Source organism: Myzus persicae, unplaced genomic scaffold (genome assembly GCF_001856785.1).
Source record: "Myzus persicae strain clone G006 unplaced genomic scaffold, MPER_G0061.0, whole genome shotgun sequence".
Lineage (NCBI taxonomy): Eukaryota > Metazoa > Arthropoda > Insecta > Hemiptera > Aphididae > Myzus > Myzus persicae.
The window spans coordinates 82,106-106,901 of record NW_019103489.1 but is presented as its reverse complement, the minus strand read 5'-3'; the positions used below and the strand labels follow the sequence as shown (position 1 = coordinate 106,901).

The window sequence follows — 24,796 nt, the reverse complement described above, 5'->3', positions numbered from 1 at the left end:
ACTCAAATCATCATCAAAAACAAACATACGACTCGCTCATCAGCTCTGAATCTGTAATAAATCGTAAAAACTCGGTTATTATTTTAAAAGTTAATTTTTATTATCACATTAAAACTGGGATCAAAACGTCAAGTACAGGTATCCGTTTTCATTATTCTGTTGGTTATCACAAATAAATATTTAACAGTTAAATATGTATATAAAAATGTAAAAAACAAACAAACATTTATTTAGGTATAATATATAAGAGTAATATAATAATATAGGAGGTATGTGCAGTTGAACTGCAAAAAAAATAAATAACCAACCGATGGCCACACGCAGTCAGTCACACCTGTGACCTGTCGTGCGTAGGTACACAGCATTACGAGATCACAGACTAGTATCACGTTTCTGCAAAAGTCGGCGGGGCGGCAAACAGTACAATAAAAAAAAACGCTACGTATAAAAGTGAGCGAAAAAAACAAATATTAACAGATAGATGGACCACCGAAAGAGTTACATCCGAAATCCGTCGGCTGCGGGCCGCGGTGATCAACTGAAGTCCAGCGAAGTCTTCACCCTGCCTCGCTTCCGGCGGAACTTGCGTCGTGGGCTTTCGTCGCTGCTGTCCGTACTCCGCGGCGACATTATTATGCGCTTCCGCTTCCGTGACGGCGACGGCTTTGACGGCCGTTCGTCCGACGTTCGATGCTCGCTCGTGTTGGTCGTCGAAAACGTGCTGTTCAGGTCCGACGCGTCGTCCACACAAAACGAATCCTGTCGACCGAGAATAAGGAATATTGATTACCACGATTACCATACTATAATTATTAGGTTAAGTAGTTACACCAATGACAGGTCACCAAAGCCAACGTAATATTATATATTTTAATGAATGATGGTCCATTAATATTTATCATTTATTATCACCATTGACATTATTTTATGTCCATTAAATTAATAAATAGTTATGTAACTATAACTTATACTTAATGATATTATTATATATTTATACACGACTGTGCGATGGAACAGTACATAAGTCCCGATCGTGGGAAATGGGCGCCGTTAAGCTAATCGAAAAAGCCAATTCATAACAAAAAGTGTCAAAATTTACTATAGATCTATGTATAAATTATATTATAATAACGTAACATACTAGTTAATTATAATATTAATGAACGCTTCAAAGATTAAATTAGTGTTTTGATTTACAGCAAAAACAATTAAAATTTAAAATACAATTTTTAATACGGAAAAATAAATCTTTTTAAACAAATAAAACTAAGTAATTTTAAGTGGGTAGGTAATCAGAATATTATTACATAGTTTTATGTGTAAAATTATATACGTAAGCAATATACTTCGTTAATTCTAAACTGTTACCTCTTCGTAGTTATCATCCATGATCCTATCGCCCATCTGTGAGTAAACGTCAATGTTGAAATGCTGTCTTGTTAGCTGAGGTATCTTGAAAACTCCGAGAGTGGCGGCCTGGCTCCTAAACGAGAAATTTTCAATTTATTATATAAAAATTATTACCAATTTCTAATCGTTCAACAGTAAGGTCTATTCGTTGTATTTAATCAGCGCATTCTAACCGATTTATTAATGTATGCGATTTCAACCTAACTAACACTAGCGTAAATTTGGAAGACTAAACTCCATAAAAATTATTATAAGCTTTCTCAAAAAGAAAAAATATTAACTTAAAACAATGAATTTTATAAGAAAAATTGTACAACATGTATATGAAAAAGACAAGACACTAGTCAAACATTTTAAATCTTTAAAAATAACTAGAAAATAGCCAAAATATTATGAAAATTATAACATGTTAAGAAAATGTTAGTATTGTAGTGCGATAAGGTGATAAAAACTAGTGCTGCGTCGCGCGTCGGCCTGCATTACCTCTACTTTTAGTCTTGTCGTTACATTATAACGATAGGTTATTTGTAATTTAATTAATTTAAATGGTTTCGATAAGTGAAAAAGCCCGTGTGTACTTGTGTACTATCCTAGACGTCAAGGCCCAAGAGCCACCTACAGTTCAGAAGTATAACAAGAAACAGAACAACTTATGTCATTTTTCTATGGACACACAGGACATATATTTACAAGACGATTATCATATATACCATGTAAATATGATAACCACGAAATGGTTGTCATTAAATGAATACCATGCGATTCTTTTCCAGGCGGTGCAATTCTTATCCAGTTAATAGTTTGTGTAAAACACAGCATAGGGTTTTTAGTGATGTAAACAGCACATCTTACAACATCCATTGAGTTGTACAACCCCAATTCATAAACAGTAATAGCATATGACATAAATAAATCTTATTCTCAAATTACAGACATATTAGGGAAGATTTTAGCAAAGTGATTTTAAACCATTTACAGGATATAATAATAAATTATCCAGTCATTTCTCGTAATTCGGGGAATGATAACGATTCATAACTTGTTTCATTTGCATTGTCAATTAAAACTATTTGAAGGAACCCTTGAATAACTCTACAATCTTGAAGAGCATTTAGATTCTCAGCTTTATTTCGAATATCTTCATTCTTTACTTTGATATATTCTCCCAGTTGAGAAGTGCACTCCACTATTATTTGTAGGTTGTGTGACTAGTGGAGTTAAACTTGTAATTTGTGTCTGGTGTTCAGCAGATACTTGACTGACACTAAAAATAGCAACGCACCATAGGACTATACAAGTTACTTGACAAGTACCTAAAATTATTCATAAATCACCATTTCTACAACCTCAGCACTAGGTTAGCTATAGGTACACTATATTTTATCTTTATTAGTGCGAACACCCTAAAAACGGCTTAAAATAATACTAAATATTATTACACTGCGTGACACATACTTCACCGATTGCAAATATTGTTTAGTCATACTCTTCGACGGATCGGACTTTTCATGATCATCATCGATGAAACTGGAATCGAAATCGTTTTCGTCTTCGTCGCCTTCGTCGTTGTCGGAGCTAGTCTCACTGAGGTTGGTACCGTCGCCGTAGCAATTGCTGACATCAGCTTCGTCATCGATGAACAAGAGTTTCTACGTCAAATAAGATAACAAAAATGGACAGTCAATAACATGATATTATACTATACATATTTGCTATATTCAACAGGAGAAAGATAGGGAGTAGGGTAGCAGTAGACAATAAAATTAAATGCAAAAATAAGGGTAAAAAATTATAAATATAATATATCCAGTAGAAACCTTAAGTCCCAGCTGAATTTTCTGTATTTTTTGTGTTTAGTTTTATAGAACCTATCAACCTACCTACGTTAGAAGCATAATCATAAATTGTAAAATGTACGCAATAAAGAATTATTGTTATTATTATTACAATTACCTATAACTATTAATACAACCAAACTACGTGGTCCCTTTGATGTCGCGTTAACCAACTTCTACTGAATATAGAAATTGATATTTAATAAATATTGTTTCTGAGTTACCTACCAAGTTAGAATATAATAAAATATTACTTTTAAAAATCGACAAAAGTTTAGAATAATGAGAATACTAAGAATAATGTTCAAAATCTTCAAATATAATCCTTACACCCGTAACATTGAACTCATAGAAAATAATTGAACAAATTTATTTTTTGTTTGAAGAACAACTTATGAGTACTTATGTATATATTATCTTATATTTTGTATTCAAGTATTTGAACAGAAAAATAAACATTTTATCTACATAAATCAGAGGAGAAAAAAGCGGGTAAGTGGATGTCGCTCTGTTGTTACAAGTGGGTCACTGCAGTAAAGGATAGCTTTAAATTTGAATTCGATGATAAAACCATTGTATACATAAACAATTCTGAACGAAGACAGTCTGTCAGCCTATAATATCACTTAGTATATTTGATGATAATTAATTGATTTGATTGAAGTCATTTATTTTACTATTAGGCATTAATATGGTAGATAAAATTCGTTTTTACCAAAAAAATTAGATTTGGAAAGTCATTGCAAGTGTATAAAATATAATAATTACTACAAAAGTTTCAAGTATCCACGAATAATATTTTTAAATTATAACAAAATAAATAAGTAAAGGGTTAGATTTGGTACAAATATGTCGAAATAACGTAAAAAATTGAACTTAAAATAACTATACAAAACTACAAATTTTTTTTCTACAAAATTAACTACTTAAATGTAACCTTATTTTAAATTTTCAATCCATAGCAGTAGAAATTTAAAATTTAAAAAAATTTAAACTACAAAAAATAATATGCACATTTTGAATTTAATAAATGTTGTCAAAATTTTAACTTTAAATGCTTAAAGTTGAAAATGTTGCTTAAAATGAAAAAATTGTTCATATGTACTTTTAATGTTTTTCAATTTTTATTGTAACAATATAACAGGACCATTGTATTAAATTCGCAAGCTATTTGACCTAACGAACAAAATTGTATTGACATATAAAGAAAAAAAAACCAAAATAATTGAAAATTAAAAATGTCCGTAAACAGGTCAAGACAAGTCAAAATATTTTTTAACTTTTCAAGTATAGAATAAATAATAAAACAAACATTTAGTGTAAATTTCAAACATCTATGGTTATTCGTTTTTTAATTACAACAAAATAAGATAATCGTTTAATGAAAAATCGAATGAATATCCTATGTTATAAAAATTTAAACTTCAAACGCTCATAAAAATTGAATTTGATTTCCGGTAGAAATTTTGTTTTGATAAAGGAAGAGAAACTTCTGAAAAAGCTTGTATTAAATTTTGAAATCTTATATTTAAAAAGAAAAATTTTTACGAATTTCTAACTCAAAATAATTTGCAAACTTTCGTAATTTTTAAGTATTTTGTCAAAATTTGAAATTCAGACGCTTGTGAAAAAATATTGTGGATTAAAGCTCAACTTTTTTTTTAATTTACACTAATACAAACTTACAAGAGACCTTGTATTATAATTTCAAATTTTTTGACAGAGTAAAAATTTGATCATCAATATTAATTTTAAAAAATAAATAATAATTCAAAATTTCACATTCCTACAAATAGCACAACATGAATTAAAATATTTTGAAATTGTATGGTGTATAGAAAATGATAATTTACACATTCAGTGAAAGTTTCGTGTATGTGCGTTCATTTGTTTTAAAGGTGCACCAAACATTAAAATCGATTTTGTGTAAATCTCCCGTTTTTTCTTAATTTTTTGTTCGTTTTTCCCGGCACTTTTGAAAACTACTGTGAACTTTAAATTTTGACTTCCCGAATCCACCAACTAGATTCACTTTCCACCGTAAAAGACATACTTAAGTTGAAAATCGAAGCATTATTTCGACTACTCATCGTGTACATAGACACAATTTAAAAAAAAACACATCATTACATCAAAAATCAAAATCAATACATTTATCGCTTTCGTTTAAAATTTAAATGTCAACAATTAAAAATTATGTCTATTATGAAAAGCTAAAATTTAGTCTAAATATTTTCAAAATTTGACTAAGTAAAGAAAATGATATATAAAATGTAACTTATAAGTAATACTGAAATGTTAAAGATTTTAACATAAATATATTTGAATTACATTAGAAACATCGTTAGTTTAGTTTGAATTTGAATATCTTATTTTTTCAAACTTTGAATCGTCCAAAGTTAAAGATGAAATCAACACTTCTGCTATAAAACGTGATGATGGATACACAAAAAACACTTAATAATTATAAAATCTATAAATATGTACACATATAATACGTATAGTACGTTACACCGGTAAGACGTGAGTAGCTCATATTAGTTTATCTTATTGTCTTAGTTTTATTACCTACTTCTATTTGTTTATACGGTAGGTATTCTGTAATCTAATGTAATCAATGGTATCAAAACTGAAACTGATACTCCAATTAAAAAAGTTAAAAACATCAATTCTTTACTTTAGTATATATTATAGTAGTACTACAAACGTCTAGACTTTTTTTTGTTAGTAATTATTGTCTTTTAAAACAATGCAAGAAAAACTTACTGGAAATGATAGATGTTTTAGTAACTTGAATTATTTAATAAATTATTTTTAGTAAATAAAATATACTTATAATACCTCCGAAAAATAATAATAATTCTGAGATCATTATTATTATCAAAGACATTATTTCATAAATGGGTCTAAACATGACTTTAAGTAATTTTTATTAAAAATGTGTATTAGCGAAGAGCAAATATTATATATAATAGATAAATATATTTATTTTGTACATATCATTAATAGGGCTCGGATTTGAATTTTTTGGGAAGTCCAATGCACAAAAGAATGACATTCAAGAACAAAATTTGTTTTTACATCCAAGTGTTTAAAACTTAAACTTACATTTTGCATTTTTTTATAATTTTTAGATTATTTTTATAATTGTTAGTGCATATTCATACATTACATGCATTTTATTGCGGTTAAATTACACTTTTTGCTATTTTTAGAGAATTTTTAGATAGCATTTAAATCCAGGCCCTATATAATATATACTTAGCCTTATGCGGGAATCTTGTAATTAAATCATAGCTACTGCAAACGTTGAAGCTAGTCGAATAATAATCATCACTTATTAGTGAACTGACCTTTTTCGGTCTCCTTCGGCGTTTTTTCTTGACTCGGCGGCAAGTGCTGGTCGTCTTTTCTGTGCACCCGTAGCCGATGAAAGCGTCAGAGTCGCTACTGGACGTCAACAGAGAGTTTACCTTTTTGGAGGTGGGGACTGTGGTGGCAGCGGTGGTGACGGTTTCTCGTTGTCGTTGTTTCGAGTGCACGGGAACTTTAGGAGTAGACTGTGAAAACTGAGGACGCCGCCGTTGGCCGTTCGGAGGACGTATGGGCGACATGTCGTCGGCTGGACTTCGGCAGTTGGCGACTTTTCTTTTCAACATCAACGCTGCCATCGAGCCGTTGTCGAACTGTTGTTTGATCCCAGCCACCGGTGAGCAGTTTTCAACCTGTCGTTTGGACATGGACACCGGTGAGGCATTATTGACTTGTCGTTTGAACGCCCCCGACGAAGAGCCTTTGTCGACTTGTCGTCTAAGCGTAGCCACCGGCGAGGAGTTGTCGACTTGTCGTTTTAGCGCAGACACCGGCGAGGAGTTATTGACTTGTCGTTTGAACGCCCCCGATGAGGAGCCTTTGTCTACTTGTCCTTTCAGCGTAGCCACCGGCAAGCTGTTGTCGACTTTTCGTTTAGATACCGCCGTCATGTTCCTCTTCATGCTCAAGCCCGGCTTCAGCAAATCAACAAGACGTGCAGCTTTCATGATGTTGAATGGCATCATACCGTTGTCGTATGATTGTGTGGGGTTGCAGGCACGCTTCGCCACGTCACCCTTAAGCGATGATTTCGCTGCAGAAGCGACAGGGGATAACGGTAGACTGACCGCCGCCTTCGTTTCGCTGCCGCCCTGTTTCTTCCGAGTGAAAAAGTCCTCATCACCACTGTCCCGGCATTTTTGCGTAAAAACATCTGCATCACAGCAATCCGGCTGTTTCTGCGTGAAAACGTCTGAATCACAGCCGTCCCGGTCTTTCTGCGTAAAAACATCAACAGCAGCATCACCGTCACTATTGTAATCGATGAACATAAAATCCATGTCATCATCGTCGTATGTCTGCAACAGACCACTGCCGCCAACATGTGAGGCCGAGACACTGCCGGTCGGAATTCTGTCTTCTACAATCGGCAGACTGATGGCGGATGTGGCCGCGACCGCGGTACATGACGATTTTGGTGGCGGCGATGATAAGTCGATGATATCGATGGGGCGGTCGGCACGAACATGATCCGTCAGTTTCGTCTGGGTGGTCTTCTTTGGCAGTCTGCAACTGAAAAATTCTTGAGAACTGTTTATGGAAATAACGTCGTCGTCATCGTCGTCGTTAACCCTAACATCCCAGCTCGGCAAACCATCCGCCACCCCGACCTTTTCTGCTAAGGTCTTATCCGCGTAGTCTTCTGTGTACTCGTACGCCCGTTGGCTCTTGATCAGTTTCTCCGACGCTCCACCACATACGATGGGACTTCTCCGTCCACCCTTTACAATCGATCGACTGACGTTCGATTGTTTGGCGGATATTTTGTCACTTTCATTCTTTTTCATACACTTGGCAGCCCTTTGACCTTTGAAAAGTTTTTTGGAATCAATATTTCCCATCACTTCGTCGCTTTTATTCTGGTCTTCATCGATGTGGAGTAAGACGCGATCGACTGCATTCAACTGACCGGCTCGGGGTCCAGCGTTTCTCACCATGAAGTCTTCAATGTACCCATCGGACCTTTGGTTCTTGTACAATGCACTGAAGTCCATCTTTCCGATCGACAGGTGGCCGGATGTCAATACCTTTTTCCCACCACCACACATGACAGGACTCTTCCGACCACCATTGGCGATCGATCGATTGATGTTTTGTAATCCGGTTTCTTTTTCTATACAGTTATCGGATCTCGGAATCTTGTACAGTTTTTCGAAATCAATTTTTCCCATGATTTCGTCGTTGTCCTGGTCATCGTCGTCGTTATCGTCGGGTATAACGTAGTTACCTGCATTCGACGGCCGAACTCGGGATCCCGTGTCGCTTACCAAGTCTTCGATAGACCCGTCGGATTTTTGACTACTCTCGAACAATACTTCGTTGTTCATTTTTCCCTCATGGCACATTTCGGCTTTTTTGCCACCACCATTACAAACGACCGCTAGATCAACTTTGGGTCGTTCAGCTGCAATTTCTTCGCTGTACTTCTCGATTAACCTGTCGGCTCTCTGGCTCTTGAATAGTTCTTCGAAATCAAGATTTCGTATGACTTCATCGTCTTCGTCTTGGTCGTCGTCCCGTTCTATAGCTCCGGCCATGATATCAGCTGGAGAACTGTGGTCGTCGTCGCCGACATTGAAGTCATCTACAGAGGATGGGCGTACAGGGAAACTCGTATTCCTATCCATGAAATCATTGGTGTACTCGTCAGCCAGTGGGCTTTTGAACAGGTCGTTGAAATTACATTTTCCCGTACGGCTGTTTTGTTCGAGTTTCGTTTCGTGACTGCCACCACAAATTGCAGACGTTCGTATACCGATCGGTCGCATGAAAGTCGAGTAGTCAGTGTGCCCATCGAACATATCTTCGGGGTTTGAATTGTCCGTGAAGTCATTGATTTCATGAGCTGTAGATGTGCTTGCCACTTGTGAACCACCTAGTCGTACATCATCGCGTAATCGGAACAAATTATTGGCATTTCTCATCGGCTGATCGTTCGTGTGGACCGTGCACCCTTCACTAACCGACGGACCTTCAAGTATTTTACCAACGTCAGTCTGCCCAATAAACATGCCATCCATCGGTTTGCCATTGAAAAATTCAGTATCACATGGGCCACTATCAGTAAAAAAATTTAACAGTTCCGTAAACTTGCTGTTCAACACTACGGTATTGGCCCTCATACATGACTGAAGCCATTCGTTAAACACTTTTTCCTCGTCGACGAAGTGGTCCAAAGTCCTTTCGGTTACATCATGTGCATTGATTTCAGATGCATCATAATAGTTATCATTTAAATTATGTTCGCAATCTAGGTCGGTATTTTTTTGTTTGGACGGTCCGATTTCTGAACAGTCATTTTCGTTTGTATCAAATTCAACGGTTTTTCGTTTTTTTGATCTTTTTTTCGGTTTATCTGAAACAAATTTTAAACTTTATATAAATCTATATTTTTTTATTTTAAATTACTCATTTTACTAGAAGAATCATCAACTAGTATAAGATATAACTTGAATCTGATGCTTAAAGTCTAACCATGGATCATACGATAGAGTCAACTGCAACGGATGGTGAACCAATATTACATCAGTGTACAAAAATACATCAAACTATACAACACTATCAATTACTAAACTACCTATAACTGAATACCACCTATCAAAATAACACTAAAGTAGAACAAATACAAATTATTCATTAAAATATATACCTATTAGATGTTTAATACCATCCACACATATAACAATTTACATATATGTATCTCATATACAAAAAAATTAATTAAAGGTGAACATCAATTAACATTACAATACCCAGGACATACTACCTTTATTTATTGTTGTTTTATGTATAAATTGTACTATGTACTAGGTATCAATAACTATTTGGAGGTATACGTTATGCTGTTATTATATTATTATATTAATATGAACATGTTTAATGTCACTACAAGTTGTTAATACTATTGATTTATAGAATGAATTGTAATATTCTTGTAATTATAATATTGTATAGTAATTAAACACACAAAGTATTCGAAAAATTTGATTACGCTTTGATAAACTAGATAGTTGGTATTGAAGGGTGAAGAAATATAAAAATGTATAATGTAATATAAATATGTATAATATAAATTGCTAATAACTGTTGTAGTGAAATGAGTCGTTTAAAATAATAATTACAGTGAGTTCTTAATGAGATCACATTGGTTCACATAATTTTGATTCTATTAAACGGTTGTTTCCATAAGACATTTTTTTTTTTAATGATTCATGTTTATACGTATACTTAAAATAAAATTAAAATAAAATAAAGTAAAAAAACTATATATTTTTGATTGTCTTTAGAATCTACTAATTTCATTTTCATATGAGCCTAAGATTTCCTTATGATTTTTCAAAATATTGTTTAACGTAGGCTCTAGAATTTTCAGAGCTTATGTGGAATTTTTTGAGAACATTTCTCTAATTTATCAAAACAAATCAAGTACATATTTTTTCTTTTATTGTTAAGTTTTAACGTCTGCTCAACATTTAAGAAAAATGTTTGATCACAAACTACATATAATAAACTAAACGACACAATTACACAACGTACAAAGATAACTGAACAACGTGATGTACAACAATACACTATCTTACTTTTACAAATTCAAAAATAAAATTAGTATTATAAATTAATCAGTTTGAAATACAATAGAAACGATAAGAATGTTCACAACAGTGATTAAATTATCCTGTACTTGGTGATTCTAATAAAAGGTTAATTTAACATTAGTAACATAAGATTTGGTTTGGGATTTTCAATTTTTATTCCAATATGTGGTTGATTTTATTAACCAGCGATCATATTAAGCAGAACTCACTATATCAAAGCAATAATACTAGTTACTGTAGGTCTATACTATTAAATAATAATCTTGCAATTATTCTATTATTTATAACTAGTATATTCAAGAAGTAATAACAATTTTATAAAATAAGTAATAACTAATGATTTAGAACTTATGCTATGCTCTCTAAGACTTATACCTATATTATTTTGGAAAACATCGAGTCCGTCTTCTCCATCTTCATCTACTTCATTTTGGCCATCATTAGGTTCTACATATCGCATGATATTATCAATTGCTTTTCTCTTGCCTTTTGGTTTTTTCTTTTCCGGAAAAAGTTTTTCTGGTGCTTTTACATGAATCATTAAACGTTGTGGATGGATATCTAAAATATTGAACATTTTTTTTATTTTATTGTAAAATATACCAGAGTGCACTTATTTCTAGGTTAAAAAGTTAATTTTACTAATTTTAATTCATTTTTTAAACATATATTATTTATAATATAAGACACTCACGTTTTGGCACCAACCTTGGTCCTTCAGGAGCCAACTTAGAAAGTATTGTTTTGTTTTTTAACATTTTCATTACAAGTGTTTTACTCGAAGAAACACTAGAATTGTATTTCTAAACAAAAATAAAATATATTTATTTAGATAATCATTCTTTAACATATTTTAATTGTATAGGTCAGGTGAAGCTGTGAAGCCGAGTGGTAAAAATTGATATTTTTTAATCAACAATAATTTTGTTGAAACGTCTTAACTATTCTAAATAAATATTTCACTATGTCAGTATTACTTTAAGTCTCATTATACAATAATATACTTAATTCGGGGATTTCTGTAATAGTTATTTATTTTTTTAATTTTTAGTGTGGCATGAACTAAAAAGTAAAAACATTTGGGAACCGCTGGTATAGGTTAAATTCAGTATGGTAATATTTTAGCGCAAATGATAGAATACTACTGGTTTCTAACATCTACCAATTTGGTTTTACATGTCATTAATATTCAATAACTGCACACACAAAGTTAAAATTAATCAATAACATAAACATAATTTTGTACAATATATTTACAATTTGTTCTTTTCCTTCAGTCAGTAAAGTAATACATTTGCCTGAACGTTTACGTCCAGTTCGACCCAGTCGTTGTACAAATTTTATTGGAGATTTGTTGGCTTCCAAGCATATGATCAGGTCAACATCTCCAATATCTAGGCCTTCTTCAGCTACACTTGTAGCAATTAATACATTGAAATCTCCACTCTTAAACCGACTCATCACCTGTTCCAAAATATTTGAATGATCGACATTTTATAAATAGCTATAAATGATATTATGATGAAATAACTTTTTATTCTCATTCACCTCCAATTGTTTTTTTTGCGGCAGACCACCTTTTACTTTATCGGATTGCCCAACAAACATGACCGGTTTTACAGATGAACCAAATGTTTTTAAAAGTTCAAATACTTCTACTACAACCAACCGATACTATTAACATAATAATTTTAAAGTATTTTAATAGGTAACACATCAATGCAATCTCATGTATAGCATCTTATATCAAATTCCCACTGTATAATCAAATTTGAAATTTAAACACTTTACCTGGCAGAATATTATTATCTTACTACTTGCTTCTACATTTTCATTACCAAAATAGTTTTGAACAATTTTTTTCAATTCAAATAGTTTGGGGTGACTCCAAGTCAAGTCCTATAAAATAATTTTAATTTAAAAACATTCCACACAATTTAAATGATTTATTATAACTAAATTACCTGAGAATTTAATTCTTTGTTAATACCATTCAAGAGATTTTGAAAATCAGCATCATTTGATAAACATTTATGATTTTCTTTCATTTCTAAATAAAAACCAAAAACCAAACATTAAATGTGATCAAAACTTATTATGTAACATCCAATGCTTTAAATACCTAATGATTGTAAATAAAATACTTTGACACCATAAATTGTCAATAACTCTAAAGCATATGCCAGCGACATGCATATGGTAAAATCATTTATTAAACTTCCAATAAGAGATTTGGGCATATCACGGGCATTATTACTGGTTAAAAATTTTTGTTTGGCGGTGAATATCTGAAAAAATTACAACTTTCATTGAACTAAAAAAATATTAAAAATACTACTTATAAATATTAAATATCTTTTGATTTTAATGCTATAATTATTTAAACACTACACTCACTTGAAATTTTGTTAGATTAGCCACGTTTCCATTAAGGGCATGGTACTGTTTTAAACGTCTTAAGTATTTATCATAAATCTGAAATAAATTGTATTAAAATAACTACAATATAAGTGGTTTTATAAATTAAAAAATAATGACCAACTGTAACATTTTTTTTTTTAGATTTCTGTATATATTTTGTATAATATTATTATAAAATAAATAATAATAGACTACACTAACCATTAAAAATTGAGTGCGTATATTCAAAATAGTATTTGTAAGTTTCACTGGTATGCATTCAACATCCTTTTTATTTGTATATTTTACCACATCAGGAGATTCATTAGTTCTGAACTCTAACTTTGATATGCTTAGATTTTGTATGACCTCAGTTACCGCTTCTATATTAGTTCCAGGAGTAGCTGATAATCCAACAATTCTTATAACTCGGTTTTCTTCAGCTAAACGCTTTAAGACCTATAAGAATACAAAACAATTATCAAACTAATATTTCTCAAACTTGTATGATAATTTGTTTGTAATATTTATTATGTAATATTTAATAACCTGAACATAAGCATAATCTTTGGTAGCTCGATGTGCTTCATCTACAATAATACATCTGAATGTATCTGATGGACATTTATTTAGGCTCAAATCATTGGCCAGAACTTGAGGTGTAAGAAAAAAGACTCTGTATTTATTCCAAGCTAAATATCTTTGTTCTGGTGCAATACTACCTAGAATTTAATTAAGTATTAGGAAATATTTTAATACTTTCATAAAAATATAAAACACAGATAGGAAAATGTGTGAAATAAGATTTTAATCAACTCAATAATATCATGAATACCCAAAACAAATAATCTCTAGAAATTCTTAAAAATGTTTTGATCCCATATAAATGAATCATTAAACTGTATAGTTAATAATAAAATACTCTCTTCCTCTCTCTTTATAACTAACCAGTCATTTCAAATGTCATTTCTCTAGGAATACCCATTATCGAGTGACAAGCTTCAATTTGTTGAGCAACTAATGGTCTTGTTGGAGCCATAAATATAATTTTACCCATTGGATACCATCGGTAAAAGTTGTACATGACTACAGCAGCTATGAATGTTTTTCCCATGCCTATAATAATATAAGAAAAAATTAAAACTCAGTAATTTAATGATTTACAAAATAAAAAAATTGTACACATAGAAAAATACCTGTAGGCAAGCTGACAAGAGTATTATGAAATAAAGCTGTTTTGATGATTCCCATTTGATATTCTCTGACTGGAAAATTTGAGGGGTACACATAATGTGAACCAGATGATAAATGAAACCCATTTGCATCCGGTTCTTTATAGAAAATTGCTGGTCTAAAGAATGAATCAAGTTGTCACAGCAATATATTGATAATGAAATAGATTTGATTAAAAAGGAGCATGTTTTTTCGTAACTTACGAACTGCTAATGCTGACATTATTCTGTACTGGTGATGAATTCATTTCAATACATAATTCGTCAGTTTGATTTTCTAGTTCACTATTAGTTTCTTCCTTATTACATATTTTATCACTTTTAGGTCTTGTAAAAAAATGTGATAATCTACTTTGAACAGTTGTACATTTTTTGGGTGATTGGCACAGGTCTATTACTACTGGTGGTGCATCCCTGCTTAATTTAGGTACAGAATTCGAGCCATTAGACTGCTGTGGTGCTTCGTACTGTAAAGGCGGTAGTTCATCCTCAATAATAGACTTTGCAGGAGATACTTCATTAGCAACAATAGACCGTAACGGTACTTCCACTTCATTGTAATGTCTATAAGATAAATATGTGTTGATATTGATTAAAAAAACAAATTTGTTTATTTATTTTAATATTTAAGTATTTAATGGGTGTTGGCCCAATAGTACAATGCATGACATAAACTATGCTATAAATTAGAAATAATTTATATTTTATGATATGGAATAAATGTAATTAATAATACAATTTCACAAAATAGACTTGTAAACCTAATATAATTCTATAATATTCATTATTAATAACCACTAAGATAAATGGGATGCTCATTACCACAAATACAGCCAATTGTTTGGTTCCTTCTGTAGTTAGTGATATAGATGGGGACAATAAAAGAAACATTGTGCTTTGTTGAATGAGAAGAAACTTTCAACCTACACAGGAATACTAGGTTAGTTGTAACACACTTGTTGGAGCTGATAGTTATGTGGAGTATGGTCTACATTTTTTAATGCTTTGTTAAAATTTGTGAAAATCGAGTCAACTGAGATAGATTTTTTACAGCCACAAGGACAATATTATTAAAAACAATTAGGTTCATGACAAAGAATCTAACAGGTCTATAGTTGTTTAATAACAATGGCTATGATAAACAAACTAATTTAAGACTAATTATCCATTATAATCTGTACCCAAACGCAGTAATTGCTATTGATGATGTGTTTAAAACAAGATAAAATAATTTTGTGAATAAAACACTGACAATATTAACTTAGAACCCCTTAAAAATAAAAACAAATTAAAAAATAAATAATTTGTTTACATTTTAATTTAAGAAGGAGCTATGAACATATTATTTTTAAATTCTAACAAATGTATTGATTTTACAATGATGTGTGTTTATTTATGTATCTGTGTACACGGATAAATAATCAAAATAATACTTTGATTTTCAACTTCAGTATCATTTCTGATGGGTAAATGAATCTATTTTGTTTAATTGAAAGGTTAAATTTTAAAATTGTCAGTAATTTTCAAAAGAGCCGGGAAAAACAAAAAAAAATTTAGGAAAAACGGGAATTTTCAAGAAAAATCGGTTTTTGACATAATCGAATTTGGTTTTTGGTATAACTCTAAAATAATTACCACAAATACATGACATTTTGAATGTTGTAATTAACGTTTTCTATACACCATTCAATTTTCATAATATTTTGACTCATGTTGAGCTGTTTATAAGCGTATGAAATTTTCGATCATTCTTAGTTTTTTTTTTAATTAATGTCGAAAAAAATATTTGCAATCTATAAAAAAGCTTGAAATTTTAATAAAGGTTTCTCACAAGTTGCTGCTAATGGAAATTTAAAAAAAAGTTGAGTGTAAATCCACAATATTTTTTTATGCGCGTCTGAAGTTCAATTGTTTCAACCAAAGCAATTCCCTGCTCAGAATCGTGTATTCATATACAGTGATATTATATCATTGAATTCAAATTTAACACCATACATTACAATGACCTACTTGTTCCTACTATACAGTAGAGGAACATCAACTTACCCAGTTTTTTTGGTGTTGTTATTTTCATTAGGAACATTATGGAGCAGTAAAAATGTATAATTTTAAAGTGGTTTCTACAGTAACAAATTGGATCTAGTTGGTATTTTGATAGGTCAAAAGTAAAAACTTCAATAGCCTTATGATGAGGAACACTCAAAAGCTAGGACCTACAACCTATTCAGCAGAGCAAGTATTCCAATATTTGTATACATGCAATTTGAGTATATGTTAACTGCTTTGTGAAATAATATACTAATATGTCATATGTGAATATGTAATACATTGCAAAAAAAATATATACGCACCTACTTAATAAAAGAAGCTTAATCAACTAACTAGTGCTTGAATTATTAGTGTAACAATAAAAACTATTTTATTTGTATTTATTTAAAGATGACATTCAAATTCACCTTAAACTTTCTTCTAATATAGCCGCTAATATTTCATCATCTTCAACTAAAAATTGGTCATTTGTGTCAGTCATATCAATGTTCAAGAACCTGCAACAAAAAAAATATTTTAAATTTTAAACTTACATTTATTTTTAATAATTTATAAAAACTAAATTCTAAATCCACATAAGTCTAAAAAGAAAATCACCAATTTGACCATTAATCAAAAAATATAATCATTTATGTTTTTTTTTTTAATTTTTATATAACGTATAGACTATAGATCGTACATAAAAAAATTGTACACATAATTATGATGCCAATACTTTTCAAAAACAGGTAAATATTGTATAGAGGTAAACCCAGGAAAGGAGGAGGCCACTTGTATTTTAATGCACAGGTGTAGACACGGAGAAGATATGGGTGACGGATCATCCCATAACTTTTTTTTACATTCTGAGTGTATTGATCTTACAATGATGTGTGTATTTTCTTGTCATCGCCTTTTCATCAGTAAAAGTTCTTTTATTTTCTACTTCAGCATATTTTCTGATAGGAAAGTAAATCTAATTGGTGCATTTAGGAAGTTTTCGTGTAACTCTAAGAAGCTCAAAATAGTTTGTCTCATGTTGAGCTATTTAGAAGCATATGATATACAAATTTTGGCACAGGTCCAATGTGCGACCTACACATACATTTTCGGTCCAGTGTGCGACCTACATATACGTATTGACCTATACTGCATTTGTAATAGTTATTATAGTTATTAATTAATTAGTTATTTTATCCTTTAAATTTATCCATATTAATAGTTATTATAGTTATTAATTCATTTATAATTATTATCTTTCTTGTCTGATAAGAATTCATCGTAATTTTATATATAATTTATGTCATAAAAGCATCTTTCATGTCTGATAAAAATTCGTCAAATATAGTTTGCTTGTTTGGGTGAAGAGATCTCCACCACTCCTCTTTAAGTTGTCTCGGTAATAATGGTGATGCGCCGTTTACTCTTATTTCATATCGCTTTTTCACTATTTTCCACACACATTCTATGGTTTGAGTATTGGCATTTGTATCAGGATCAATAAACCATTTTTGATGATTCACAGTACTGTGTATGTACCCTTCATTGTTTAATGACGAATAAGCTCTCCATTCATCACTATGGATTATACTTCCTAGTTCTACTTCATTTTTAATTATAGGAAGTAATGTTGCTTTGTCACGTTTTTCTACGATGAATAAACGTCGTTCCAAAATATCATTTTTTTTGCAACAAAGTCCAAAAACCCACGGTCCAGATACACGCGTTCCATAATTTTTTGCACCCACTGTGTTATTACTATTGTTATCTTCTTCTGTATCATCACTATCGTCACTATCATTTTCATTTACCTCATTTGGTCTAATATCACCACATTGAAGACGACCACGGTTGTATTTGCGTTTTCCTTTGAATAATGATTCATCGATTTGAACTATCACATCTTTTCCACCTAATTTTGATCGCTTGTCAAATTTATAAATAGCCACATCGCGACATAAATTAAACCAATCGACAACTGTATTCTTACTTCGACCAGTAAATTGTACAACTTGATGAACTGGTACCAAATGTGTCCAATGCCATACTAATTCCATGATCTCGGTTAATGATAAATTACTGTGACATCTATTATTTAAATCTAAGTAAGAAAAAAATTGATTTTGTTTTCGAATTGAACAATAAGTTTGGCAACCTCTTTTTGAACACTTAAAAGAAATGTATTTTTTAAAGGTACCATCTGAGTTTCGTTTTTTACTCGTTCTCTCACATTCCTTTAATATTCCACCACACTCTTCGTTGTTTCTCACTTTGGTACAACGATTATTATTTTCATTTAGAGATGGTAATAATTCTCGGTCTTGCAAGAATTGTACACACATTTTTTCATCGTGTATAATATGTCGATATAGGTATCCTAATGTAGCACTCATAATAAAAAACACAAATTTACTAAAATCACTATAACGCTGTATTTAAAATTACTAAAACTCACAATAACGTAATTCGACAAAGACAGTGAGACCGTTACTGAATGCCGAACGGTTTACAATTATCACGTTTGTATCTCTATTCTCTTCACAAAAATAAATATATTTCCCCATGTTATATAGGAAAAAACACACATTGGACGTAGGTCGCACATTAGCCCGGCAAAGATAAGGACAGGTCAATTATCAGTTGTAGGTCGCACATTGGACCTGTGCCCAAATTTTTTCGCTTTATCAAAAAACTTGAAGATTGAATACAAAGTTTATCATAACTTATTATTATTGGAAGTTAAAAAAAAATTTGAGCAAAAATCCACTATGCTTTCCATCTATGCCACTGTTTGAATGTACATAAACATGACATGTAAAAAGTATATATTATTTGGCATTAAAGTAAATTATAATCATATTTAACTGTGGTATATAACTGTGGATTATGTACAAACTGAATATAGAAATAAATATTATTGATCCCAGCCCAGCGTCAAAATGGAGGATGGGAAAAGGCCACAGGGAAATTTCTCCCCCTCAAGAGATTTTTTTACATTACTATATAAACACACACAACTTTTTTAAGTCATATACAAGTATTATATGAATCTAATGAATAACATTAAATAAACATTTTTCTTTCCCCCCCTCCCCCTCTAAAAAAAAAAAAGAAATTTGTACCCGAATTTGTTACAAATAATCCCTACCTCTCAAGAAAATTGACTGGTAGCACACCAATGTTGTATAAGCTTATCAGAAATAATATAAATGTTTATCACGGTTTAAAGAAATAAAAAAAAAACAATAATGTAACAACCAGTTGTTACAATAGTACTAATAATAAATTAATAAATAAACAATGGAATTCACAAAATTAAATATAAGAATACAAGTAATGGGCCTAAGATATAAACGTTTCTATGTAGTAAGTACAATATGTACATTTATGACATAGTGTACTAATGTCACATACACTTGTTGTTTCAACAGGAGAATCCTCCTATTCTATAATTTAAAATCTAAAATGATTTAGATTGACACAAAATAAAATGTAAATTTATAAATACCAAAAAAAAAATGTAATTTATTATGTCAATAATATTATTTTAACTATTATATTAATTTGTCAATATAAATTCTAAAATGTGCTTAAATAAGTATTTAAATTCTAAAAATCCAAAAATATGCATTGTATAGTATCGAAACCATGACATATAAAGTAATACACAATATAAAAATAAAACAAAATTTACATCTAGATTAACATGAATTTAATGAATTTGAAAACAATTTCATGAAATTCCAACCTCCATAATGAATAATTTTGACTGGAATAAAGAAACTATTTATAATATTAAACATATAGGAATAAATATTAATCAGAAAAATATTCTTCTATTGTAGGTAGATAGTTTTAAACAGTAACAGTAATTAAGCATCTAAGCTTTTACTTTAGTAAATATTATTTTGTTTGGTACCCGTCATGCAGAGACTGTAAAAGCAGGTAGTGCAAATACATTATTATCATTGGCCTTCTAGTCAACAATGTCTCATAAATAACTTTTAAAAGTCCTGCAATATATAGGCACACAATATTAAACTACAGAGTACACATAGTGAATCATTCAATTTTTTCCAAACTCGGTTTAAAAATATTATCTAATATTGAATTTGGTAATTTAAGCATATTTATTACAATGATATGGGAATATGATTGAGGCATAGAGTTTGGCCCATAAAAAATTATAGGGCGTGTCTGGGCACAACCCACATACCCTGTGCGCATGCCAATGGTTGGTACCTACTTTACCTTCATAGTGAATCATTCAATTTTTTCCAAACTCGGTTTAAAAATATTATCTAATATTGAATTTGGTAATTTAAGCATATTTATTACAATGATATGGGAATATGATTGAGGCATAGAGTTTGGCCCATAAAAAATTATAGGGCGTGTCTGGGCACAACCCACATACCCTGTGCACATGCCAATGGTTAGTACCTACTTTACCTTCAATGGTTATAGACTATAACTTATAGTAATTATATAAGGATTGATTCATAGTATATGGAAGACATCCACTTACTCGCTTTTTGTTTTGTGCGTAATTTTCATTAGGGACCTTATGGAATAGCAAAATGTCTACTTTTATAGTGGTTCTAGTAACAAATTGGTTCTAGTTGGTATTTTGGTAGGCTAAAAGTAAAAACTTCAATAGCCTTTTGATGAGGAATATTTGATAAGTATGAAATTCTACCTATTCTGAAGAGCACATAAACAGGTAAATATTTCTTTTACTAGATAGTAAATAAATTGAACAAAAATAATTCTTAATAAATATGCATTGGTATTCTTAATATAAGATTCAGCCACACGATTTAAGAATAACTGCAGTTAATTTTGAATGGATATTCAAAATGTAAGCTAATATAATTTTTTCTCAATTTTTAGTTCTTAATTTCAGTATATAATGTAACTGTAGGTATACATAATGTAACATTTTATACACAAATATACAATCATGCAAATGTTATGTTCAACAAATTTAATTAATCTGTTATAGAAATATGATTTATAAGATATTCCAATTTCATGTTCATAATAACAAATTAAAGTTTTTTTATATGATTTAAATATATTTAATACATTGTCTTAACAACATGTACTAGCTTAATTATATAATAAAAAAATTTTGAAATTAGTGAGAGGTTTCTTAAGGATTTCCACTTTTTTTTCTGATAATATTGCTTATTACAGGAGAAGTAGAATTGGTCAATGGGACTTGCTTTAATCCATACTTGGAGATTCCATCACGGATTTCATACTCGTTTAGGTCATTTGTTGTAGTGTCCTATAAGCAATGTATATTACATAACAGTGAATATAAAAATTAATAATTATTAACCACATTCTTAAATTTCAAATATTAAAGTTAATTTTAAACGGATTAAAATGTCATTAATAACACACTTAGCTGCCTTCCAATACGGTCTACTAATATTTGGAATTCTAACTATATATTATACATTATATATGACTATGTGAACATATGATTGAACAATGTATTGTGTTCTTCTATAGATGGGATATATACATCATTATGATCACCCAGTGTTAATGTAATAAATTTAATGCTATTAGAGAGTATTAGGGTACCTATAGGTAACAAAAGCTAATCGGTTTGGTGCCATTGGTGGTGTATGCAAATTATTCCAACTAGTTTGACTACCACAGTCCATTGGCAAACCTTGAGTCACATTTTCTTATTATATTTCATTGGTTTTTTTGATCTTATTTCTAAAATGTACTTAAACCTTTCACATGACTCCAAATCTTGTAAGTAATAAATATAATTAGATATCAATATTATTACATTTTGATTTTTCTCTGAATATTAATTAAATTACTTTTTGAACTACATGTTCATTAAATTTATAAAACATGAATATCAAATGATTTTTTTAGTAACAATAGTTTAGCAAAACATACTTTCATTAGACAAAATTTAGTTTTTATAAAAGCTTAGTCATTCCTTTTACACCAAAGCCATAAAACCAATTAATTAAACATTAATACTTAAATAATATACTGCACTATTATAATAGTACAGCAATGTGAGTTGCCGCCATCTCTGACTGAGCTGAATGTACAAAAGACAGGTCTAGTAGCATAAGGTCTATCCATATTATTATTTAAAATATACGCAATACGTCATCACTCATATTATTTCAACCACAGACCTCAAATGTATAGTTAGTGCATAAAAACCCTAGCGCATATAGGCAAATAGGCAACAATACTAATGACATAAGTAACTCATGTTTTGAAAACATTCAAAAATGGCATTTAAGTCATATTCACACAATATCTGTGTATATTCCATTTCGTATAAAATTAAGTAAATAATAAATTTTAATATAATTAAAATTTTTAAATTATTAATAAGTACCTATTGAAATATATTTACCATTGATTCGCAGCCAAGTTTAATCGATTCATTCTTTTGCTCCTTTTTAGAATCCATTTCTAATTTTAAAAGTTTTTTATGCAGAACAGCTCTAGTTGTCTTTGTAATTGGACTATGTATACCAAATTGTGCCAGTCTAGATTTTAAATCTGCATCATTATTGCTTGATGACATAGTTGTATATTTCTTTGTCTGTTAATATTAAAATGAATACATTAATGATAAATTATAATTGTATAAATTAAATATTTAGTTACTTACATAACTTTGTTCATTATAATTAATTACATTTTTTGAATATATCAAACAAACAAAAATTTCTGAGATGATGAATACCTTTTTCCGTGGAAAAAAAACACACAATATTTTGACAATGAAAGAATACAAAATACTGATAGTTATCACAAACCAAATTATGATGAATAACTATATTAATTTAATCTGCTTAATGCTTAGTAGACACCTAAATATTTCAGATGAACAGCAATACATTTTGCGATACAGAAATTAGTTTAACACAACCATTTGTCACTGATTATAAGAATGAATAATTTTTTGTTCACTCACTTAAAACTTAATCTCATTTCTATTCAGAACACAAATTAGTTCAAAAGAATCAATCACAAAAAAAAAAACCTGAATAAACAATTTTGGATTAACTCTAAAAATATTACCTCTAAAATGTAAAATTGTAATTTATTTTTATATTTTTAGAAGTATTAAGAAGATAATTTTTGATAGTTAAATGAGGGGTAATTGGAAAGGATAACATTCTTGAAAATTCATAATATTACACAGCGCAATGCACTAATAAGACATGTCTCACTGTTGTCACTTTGCAGTCCACACTCATATACAAAAACTGTTGCTTAAAACTATTCACTTATTGATTTCAATAAAAAATATTATTTTATATTTATTATATACTGCAGATACAGGTTTTTACTTATATGCTCTCATAATAACATGAAAATAACTTCTAAGAATGGACAAAAAGAGTCCTGTTTGAAGTTTATACAATTTATTAATATCAAAATATCAATGTCAAAAATCCCGGGAAATACTAGTGATAAGTACATTTCAAGCTTTGATTATTAAAATATATACATATACCTACACCAGACATTATTACAGTTTTTTATAATTCCATTAAATCCAAATTCCTATTTAAACTACAATTCATAAATATTATGAACTTGCAATACAAAAATTATTAGATGTATTGACGTAGATATGACATAGTGACATGTGCACAAACACATGAGATTTTAATACGTAATGATTCCATTAAACGCTATTGAGTGATTAAACGTTTAAATAGCAAGCATGCATGCAATTATGATTTTAAGTCAAAATAACTTACTTTCTACGGAGCGAAATTGACGGAAAAAAATTCAATAAAACATGGTCTAAGATAAACCAGAGTTACTTATCAACATAATATTGAATACACAATTATAAATGTAACTATCTAATGCATATTTTATACAATCCGATTGCGTAAAGTGAACAGAAACAACGATGAGCAGACTTCAAAGTAAAAATCAAAAATGTAATTTTACAATTAATGTTATCACCACCGCGGTTTCAAACATTTAAAGCCCGAGTCCCAACGTAACGAAAGATAAACAATTATTTCTTATCAGTTATCACACAATGATGTTCTATGGTTCGATCACGACAGAATAGAACCACAGTGGAACAGTAACGAAATTCTCCCGTAAACATTTTCAAGGAAGAAATTGGAGTGTTTCGATACGTATCTGTTCAATTTTGAGCGTTCAAGAAGTTACA

The 24,796-nt window shown here is 30.4% G+C and overlaps 2 protein-coding genes across 3 annotated transcripts; both read right to left on the bottom strand.

Moving 5' to 3' along the window:
- Nucleotides 1-75: 75 nt before the first annotated feature.
- Nucleotides 76-24,796, bottom strand: LOC111034597. Of its 2 annotated transcripts, XM_022315881.1 has the most exons (20): nt 24,366-24,781; nt 23,003-23,194; nt 17,022-17,111; nt 14,770-15,129; nt 14,530-14,684; nt 14,282-14,449; nt 13,883-14,055; nt 13,556-13,792; nt 13,331-13,408; nt 13,056-13,221; nt 12,898-12,983; nt 12,725-12,832; nt 12,482-12,607; nt 12,191-12,397; nt 11,628-11,736; nt 11,309-11,494; nt 6,599-9,693; nt 2,866-3,059; nt 1,369-1,483; nt 76-759 (listed from the first exon to the last, which is right to left on the bottom strand). In XM_022315881.1, exons 2-20 carry the CDS (start codon nt 23,032-23,034, stop codon nt 535-537), a joined length of 5,910 nt encoding a protein of 1,969 aa, XP_022171573.1. In that variant the 5' UTR covers nt 23,035-23,194; nt 24,366-24,781; the 3' UTR covers nt 76-534. The 2 variants fall into 2 exon arrangements, with proteins under 2 accessions (XP_022171573.1, XP_022171575.1); XM_022315883.1 differs by lacking the exon at nt 23,003-23,194 and having other exon boundaries at nt 535-759; nt 24,366-24,796.
- Nucleotides 17,335-19,850, bottom strand: LOC111034598. Its single transcript, XM_022315884.1, has one exon. It carries the CDS (start codon nt 18,984-18,986, stop codon nt 17,892-17,894), a length of 1,095 nt encoding a protein of 364 aa, XP_022171576.1. The 5' UTR covers nt 18,987-19,850; the 3' UTR covers nt 17,335-17,891.

Coding starts and splice junctions, on each gene's coding strand:
- LOC111034598 (XM_022315884.1), bottom strand. CDS start 18,986: ATGAGTGCTACATTAGGATACCTATATCGACATATTATACACGATGAA.
- LOC111034597 (XM_022315881.1), bottom strand. CDS start 23,034: ATGAATCGATTAAACTTGGCTGCGAATCAATG. Junction 17,112..23,002: donor AACTTGGCTGCGAATCAATG/GTAAATATATTT, acceptor TTTTTGTTGCAG/GTTCTTGAACATTGATATGA. Junction 12,833..12,897: donor ACAAAGAATTAAATTCTCAG/GTAATTTAGTTA, acceptor ATTATTTTATAG/GACTTGACTTGGAGTCACCC.